At 44.3% G+C, this 7,881-nt stretch overlaps 1 protein-coding gene across 1 annotated transcript; it reads left to right on the top strand.

Annotated features, from left to right (window-relative positions):
- The first annotated feature begins 1,108 nt into the window (after positions 1-1,108).
- LOC122060749 lies at positions 1,109-6,383 on the top strand. The gene is made up of 3 exons (XM_042623851.1): positions 1,109-1,925; positions 2,401-5,892; positions 6,046-6,383. Exons 1-3 carry the CDS (start codon positions 1,109-1,111, stop codon positions 6,381-6,383), a joined length of 4,647 nt encoding a protein of 1,548 aa, XP_042479785.1.
- Positions 6,384-7,881: the final 1,498 nt, after the last annotated feature.

Below are 7,881 nucleotides of genomic sequence, written 5' to 3'. Positions count from 1 at the left end.
CTATCACTGAAATCTCTGCCGAATAGTTGAAGCGATTTTGTTGAGAAGAGGGTGATCGGAGAAGATCTGCCGAGAAGACAGAGCTGCTTACTGGGTTTGACAGTTTGATTTCAAGACGGTCTGATTGATATGAGAAGATCTGCCGAGAAGACAAAGGCGACTCTGTCTTCAACGGAGTTTCTTCGCCGCTGCTGTTCATTGAGAAGACAAAGGCGACTGAACCTATAAAGCGTTTGGAGGAGGACGGGTAGAGAGGATATCAGTGGGGCAAAGAACTGTGAACTGAGCAGATCCGTGCAGGTCTGGGCACCTCTCCTCAGCCATCGTTCAAGGCTTAAGAAGATTTGTGTCTACGAAACCGAGAACGAGGTTCCAGTGAGAGAACTGAAGGGTGAGGGAGCAGATCTGAGCAGATCCGAGCTATCTCATTCGGATCTGCTTGTGTATTCTCTGCTTGTGTATCAGCAGCTCAAAGGAACATAGAAAAGAAAATAAATCCCAACTTGATCCAGTGAAGGGGTTACTTAATACCCAGTTTCCCCTGTTTAAGGAACTGAATCAGCTGCCTGAGCATCCTATGAATGAACCATTCTCGGCTGAGCAGGATGTGGCTGAGGAGGGTCTCCCAAAGGTTCCTGCTGGAGATGAAGGGAGACGCTCTTATTCTTCCGTGGTGGGGAGAGCTCTGCCGGATGTGGATAGTTTGCCAGACCCCATTCATGCGGGCACTGATACAAAGATAATAGTTCCTCAAGATGCCTATGAGGAACAACTCCAGGGCTTCCGATTTGCTTTGATTGGCAGAGCAAATTTCAAATTCATATCTATGGATGACATCCGCAAGGAGGCGAGAGAAACCTGGAACCTCAAAGGCGGTGTGAAGATGGCTCCGATGGGGAAGGGTTACATCCTCTTCAAATTTGAAAAGGAAGGTGACATGGCAGCACTGTGGTGAAGGAGCCTTACGAGAGTCGCTGGTCACGTTCTCCGTTTCCAGCGATGGAAGCCTGACTTTGATGTGCATGCGAAGAATATCAATACTAAGCTCGTATGGATCAGATTCCCCGACTTGCCTCTTGAATATTGGCATGAGAAGATTCTACTCACTATGGCTAAGGCTGCTGGGAGACCTGTTGCACTAGATAGATGTACTCAAGCGGCTTCCATGGGATCTTTTTCTCGGGTCCAAGTGGAGATCGAAATGGGAGCAAGCAGGCCTGAGGAGATTCAAGTGGAGAGACGACAACCAAGAACGGGGGAAATTTTATGGTTCAGACAGATTATTTCCTATGAAGATGGCATGCTTAGGTGCGGGTATTGTAAGAGAATGGGTCATAATGTGCAATCTTGCCGCCATCGTAAAGCACCAAATAGAGAGGTGCAGCACCGTGAAGGACACATAGATGGTGCGACGTTTGGTGAAGAAGAAGGTGGAAGACAGGATGAAGGCCCTTGGCAGGGCGGCGACGCGACGGAGATGGTGAGTAATGCTGGAAGATCCTCCGCTCAGCCAATGCACGGATCTCTTTCCTTGTCAAGAGCTGCTATTTTAAGACAGTCTACGCCTAATAGCATATATGGGAATCTTGAAATCATCCTTCCCTTGGAAGACAATTCTGAGAAGGAAGGGAATCTGCCAAGTGGCAATGGGATCATTCCAAATCAACTTTTTGAAGGAAGTTCTAAGGAGTACTCGGTGGAAGATAACAGCTCTGAGGCCAGCTCACCCCATGGGCAGTGCAATCCTCCATCTAGCAAGGTTGACCAGCAACTTATTGACCGTCCTATGGTGGACAACCCATTGGGCGGAACTGAATATGGATCCGACCCAGCAGACTCTGCAAGCTCCTTGTCCGAACATGACTCTCGTCCTTTCAGGGAAGAGAGCAACCAGAAAGGCGCTGAGATTGAGGCTCCTAACACAGGTAGGGCCCCTGTGCCTCGTACTCTCAGGCCTTGTAAGAACAGAGCAGTGAACATTGGCTGACGGGGAGGCTGCCGGAAGAATCACTCTGGCAGAGGAGGGCGCGACCATGAATGGGAGGGCCCTGAGCATGTTGTTTCAGACTTGTCTCCATCACATATTGTGGGAGGAAGGGTGATAGTTCAACACCAAGAAGTGACAGCAATTGACAGTTTTCTTCGAGATGTGGAAGATAACTCTAATAGACCTGCGCATGAAGGTGGAATGCTGGGGCAGACTTCAATGTCTGGTCATCTGGATGCCACAAATAAGTGATTTGATGAAGGTCCTTTTCTGGAATATTAGGGGCATCAAGAAGGCGGTCGGAAGACGGGCCTTGAGAGAGTTGATTATTCAGAAGGATCCAGACCTTCTGTGTATCGCAGAACCGATGATAGGTACCTGTGACTTTCCCAATTTGTTTTTTAATAAACTAGGCTTTTACAGTGATTTTATTCATAACAATAGGCTCAATAGAATTCCAAATCTATGGATCCTGTGGAGAAGAAATTTGAAGGTCCCTGTTTCTGTTTCTGAGTCTGAACAGCATGTTACAATTGCTTTGGATTGGGGTATGAGCCATATCCAGATTTCCTTTGTTCATGCTAGCAGCTTTAGGGCGGGGCGAAGAGCTTTATGGATGGATTTGGTGGCTGATACTCCTCAAACTCCTACTCCTTGGACTGTTATTGGTGACTTTAATGCATGCCTTCAATCTCATGAGAAACGTGGCCCAGGAAATTTCAGTTTGGGGTCGGCAGCAGAATTTGGAGCCATGGTTGACGCATGTCTTCTATCTCAGGTGCCCTCGATGGGCAGGAAATTTACCTGGACAAACAATCGATGCCGAGGTAATGTCTGTGCTGTTCTGGATAGAGGTTTTTGTAACGAAGAATGGATATCCTTTTTTCAGGACTGTTCTCAACAGGTCCTTCCTCGGTTTGCCTCTGACCATTCCCCTCTGCTTGTGGTCTCAAGTAGCAGCCAGCGCCCTCCAAATTGCCCCTTTCGATTTAATAATTTTTGGACGGATCATGAGGACTTCAATAGGGTTGTAGCTGAATCCTGGGCGGAGTGGGTTCCAGGGTCACCTATTTTATCCCTAATGTCTAAACTCAAGCGGCTCAAAGGGGCGTTAAAAGGTTGGGCGAAACAGACCTTTCCCCATTTTGAAAGGGATCTCGACGAGGCAAAGAAAAATCTCAACCACGTGCAGGAGGAGATTGACAGTAATGGGTTGTCGGATCAACTGTTCCGAATGGAGGCTGATGCTAAAACGGCTCTTCTCAAGGCGCAAGATAACCATGAAAAGCTTTGGGCAGAAAAGGCGAGACTCAGGTGGTTGACTTATGGGGACAGAAATTCTAAGTTTTTCCATCTATCTGCTAAAATGCAAAGAAATAGAAATACTATCCGATCCCTCAAAAAACAGGATGGGTCGATTGTGGAAGGGCAAACTAATTTGGGTGAGTATATTGTGGAATTCTATGAGGGATTTCACAAAAATGCTCCTACAGTCGATCATCTTGATCTTTTGGACAGCATTCCGAGGGTTCTCCAACAAGTAGACATATTTCATCTAGACTCTCTTCCTGGTAATGCAGAGATCATGAAGGCGGTCTGGGCGCTTGATCCTGAAAGCTCGCCTGGCCCAGACGGCTTCTCTGGAAAATTTTTCAGGAAGTGTTGGAGCATTGTGGAAGGTGATGTTTGTAATGCGGTGAAAGCCTTCTTCAGAACTAGTCGTATGCCTAAAGGTGTTAACAATACTTTCCTAATTCTGATCCCTAAAGTGGACGGAGCTGAGACTCTGGACAAGTATCGACCATTGTGTATGAGCAATTTTTTCTGCAAAATAATTTCTAAGGTGTTGGCTATGCGCTTAGAGAGATTTCTCCCCAGGCTCATTTCGGAAGAACAGGGAGCTTTTCAAAAAGGGAAGCTGATCCATGACAACATTAGTGTGGCATCCGAGTTGGCGAACTTGATGTACTCTGCCACGAGAGGGGGTGGCCTTGGTCTAAAAATAGACATCAGAAAGGCATACGACACGATTTCTTGGTCTTTCCTCTTTAAAGTGATGGAAAAATTCGGATTCTCAGAAAATTGGATCACATGGCTGCATCAATTATTGGCTTCAACTAAGATTTTTGTTCTTGTCAATGGAGGCCCGCAGGGCTTCTTTGGCGTGGAGCGAGGATTGAGACAGGGAGACCCTATATCCCCCTTGCTTTTTATCATGGCGGAAGAGGTTCTCTCTCGAGGCCTGACGAGATTGACCCACCAAAAAGATATTATGCCCATTTGTGGCCCTAAAGGCGTTGTAACCCCTGGGCACATCTTATTCGCCGATGATATCTTTATCTTCTCGAATGCTTCATCCAGGTATGTGGCTAACCTTAAAAATTTTCTTATGAAATATCAGGAGTTCTCTGGTCAACACATCAGCTTCGAGAAAAGCAAGCTCTTCCTAGGGAAAATTTCTCCAACTCGTAAGCAAGCCATAGCTGAGACTTTGGGCATCCCCATTTGCAGCTTTCCAACTCGATACCTTGGTGTTGAGATATTCAAGGGAAGAATCACAAAGGAGGCATTGCTGCCTGTGTTGGATAAAGTAAAGGGGCGCCTTGCTGGATGGAAAGGTAAACTTTTGTCGATGGCGGGCAGGGTGGAGTTGGTTAGATCAGTCATATCCGGTATTCCTAATCATAATTTTGCTATCTATTGGTGGCCCTCTGCTCTCCTTGTAACCATGGAAAGATGGATGAAGAACTTCATCTGGGCAGGGGAAGTGGATACCTCAAAACCAATTACAGTGAAGTGGGAGTCTGTTTGCAAACCGAAGGAAGAAGGGGGTTTAGGTATCAGAAGACTCAGAGACACGAACATGGCAATGCTGTGTAAATTGGTATGGAGAATAAAGCATGAGAAATCTGCTGCCAATTCCTTTCTTAGAGCCAGATTTGTGAAAAAAGATGGGTCATTTAATAGAGGTTGTCGGCCGTCGTCTATTGCTCTGGGCATCAGAAAGGTGTGGAAGACTGTGGAGGCAAACGAACATTGGATTATTGGGAGAGGCGATCTAGCAAATTTCTGGAAAGACAAATGGTGGGGCCCTAGGTCTATTCTTGAGGAGATTCAGACTTCTGACCTCCCTCCCCTCCCTTGCAACGCTAAGGTTTGTGATTTCATCAGGAATGGAGAATGGTCACTTCCAGAGGTCCGCTCTCACTCTCTCAGACAAATTTTCCTTGCAATTAAAGAGGTGAAGATTCCCAGTGCCCAATTTGAGGACTTATGTATATGGCAGCTATCTCCTCTTGGTTCTTTTACTACATCGTCAGCGTGGGAGGATATTAGAAGAGTTGCTCCGGCAGTGCATTGGAACTCTTTGGTTTGGCACAATAACCTCCCTCCAAGAATTGCTACTTTTGGATGGCGACTAGCTCATGAGAGACTCCCAACGGACGAGCTTATAAGGAAAAAAGGAATTTTCCTAGTCTCTCGATGTAGCCTCTGTGAGCAGTACGAAGAAAGTATGGAGCATATTTTCCTTCACTGTCCTTTCTCCAGAGATATTTGGGAGAAGTTCACCTCTTGTTTCGCAATTCGATGGTCTGAACATGAGTCAATTGATAGCTTATTTCAGTGGTGGAAGAGGAAATCAAGATCGATCAATTTAAAAAACTCTTGGATGATAGGGTTTACCATCATTGCTTCTCAAATCTGGAGGGAAAGAAATATCAGACGGTATGAAGGAAAAAAGAGGAATGGGATCTACTCATTTCAATACATCTGCCAGGATCTTGCTCTATATGCAGGGACTTCTAAGGGTGAAGTGAAATCGATTGCTGATATTATGTGTTGCAGAAAACTGGGGCTGAAGATTGATAACCCAAAGATTGTGCCGCCGCTGGAAGTTCATTGGTGTAAGCCACCGGATCAGTGGATCAAAATTAATGTTGATGGCAGTTCATTGGGAAACCCGGGTCGCGCAGGAGCAGGGGGAATTGTTCGTGACAGTAATGGTCAGGTTTGTAAGGCTTTCAGTACTTTTTTGGGTGTTAAAAAAATATATGAAGCTGAATTTAGCGCTGTCATGGAAGCAATATTGGTTGCTATGAATATGAACGCAAGGGGCTTGTGGATCGAGTCTGACTCCGCAGTTGTAGTGGCTGCAACGCAGAAGATGCATATCCCTTGGTTTATTTTACAAAAATGGCGGTTTGCTCTCCCATTCCTTCAGTCCATTACATGGAAAATCACCCACTGCTTCCGTGAGGCGAACACTGTGGCAGATTTTTTGGCAAAGAAGGCAGCAAAATCGGGAGCCTCTGACTACTCCACCACTTTTCCCAGTCATGTATTAGATGATTTAGAAAATGATGCCTCGGGTAGGCATAGTTTTCGCTTCTGCTAGGCTCTTGCTTGTACACTCTGCTGATGGCTATGCCGAAAGTGGAGTTTGCAAGTGGCTATAGTGGTTGCGAGCCTGCTTGAATTTCTTTCTTCTTTGGATGTATTTTTCCTTTATTTCCTTCAATAAAATCATCCTTTAGCAAAAAAAAAGATCGAGCTTTGATCACCACCAAAAAAGCTAGAACCATGAATGTTGTGGTAAAGCCCAAATATTTTTTTTCTACAGTTTTCACTGACACCAGGTCTTTTCCCCATTCTATATCAAGACTTTGTTCAATTTTAATAATAATTTTTTTCCCCGTTTACTTGTTTATTGAAGGTGAAAGTCTCGGTAATCATTTCCCATGCACCTCATTTTCTGAATGTGATACGGCACTTCTTATTGAAGGAATCACATTTTTTTTTTTTTTTTTTTTTGAAAGAAAGTATGCTATTTGCTTGCAGTTTCCTCAAATCGGAATGTTGTATTCATTGATGTATGTAGCACTTCTTGTTGAAGGAATCACATTTTTTTTTTTCCTCATTCATGTTTAAACAAATAATGTCTATATGAAAGGACTTGATGGGATCCGGGGAACACAATATATGTTAGAATATGATGACTTGGAAAGACATGCAACTGCTGGCCTAGATAGCCAAAAGAAGAAGAAGAAGAAAATAAAGAAAAGAGAAACTTCATAGATAGTGTGCCCATGACAAGAAAATTTTGAAGAGGCGATTGAAGGTAATCAGTTGCATTTTCACAGTATTGGTTCTTCAGCTGATTTTATCTCTACTTTGGTTATACTAACCAGTGTGCCCATGACAGGAATAGATAGTGTAAAATTGTCCCTCATATCCCAAACAAAGATTGAGAAAAATTTTGGGCAGTCTCCTATGTTCATAGCTTCCAAACTCTTAGAAGATGGCGGAGTTCCACAAGGAGGCCAGTTCTTCATCTCTCTTAAAAGAATCTATCCATGTTATAGTCGCTGTTATGAAGATAGAACAGAATGGGGTGAGCCTTCTTATGAAGAAAAGTTTAATTATTCGGCTTCATCCCATAATTACTCAAGTTTGAACCAGGTTGGATGGATATATGGTTCTATTAGAGAGGATATACTAACAGGATTCAAGATGCACTGCCATGGATGTAGCTCTGTATAGTGCATACCCAAAAGGCTAGCATTGAAGGGGTCTGCTCCCATCAATCTCTCTTATCGTCTGCAGCAGGTTCTTTGTTGGGCCCTTCGATCTGTAGAGATTTTCTTGAGAAGATACGGTCTGATCTGGAATGGATATGGGTGTGATTTGAAATGGTTGGTCTCCTGGGTAATCTCAATTGTGTGTGCTTCAATCAATATATATATATATATATATATAAATTTATATATAAATTTATTGCGAAGGGGGAAGAAGAACCATACAAAACAAAGCAGCTAACCAAAACTTGGGACAAGGGAACCCAAGACTAAGAGAGCTCCAAAGACTAAGGCCAAAAGGCCAACAAACAAAAAGAA

The sequence above is a fragment of the Macadamia integrifolia genome, chromosome 14, assembly GCF_013358625.1.
Source record: "Macadamia integrifolia cultivar HAES 741 chromosome 14, SCU_Mint_v3, whole genome shotgun sequence".
NCBI classification, from domain to species: domain Eukaryota; kingdom Viridiplantae; phylum Streptophyta; class Magnoliopsida; order Proteales; family Proteaceae; genus Macadamia; species Macadamia integrifolia.
Note: the sequence above shows the minus strand (reverse complement) of the source record. Positions and strands in the feature narration are given on the sequence as shown.

Excerpts from the sequence above, each read along its gene's own strand:
- LOC122060749 (XM_042623851.1), top strand. The coding sequence starts at position 1,109 with ATGGCTAAGGCTGCTGGGAGACCTGTTGCACTAGATAGATGTACTCAA. Across the intron at positions 1,926-2,400 it reads GATTGAGGCTCCTAACACAG|GCTTTTACAGTGATTTTATT; the intron begins GTAGGGCCCCTG and ends TTAATAAACTAG. Across the intron at positions 5,893-6,045 it reads GCCGCTGGAAGTTCATTGGT|CTGAATTTAGCGCTGTCATG; the intron begins GTAAGCCACCGG and ends AAATATATGAAG.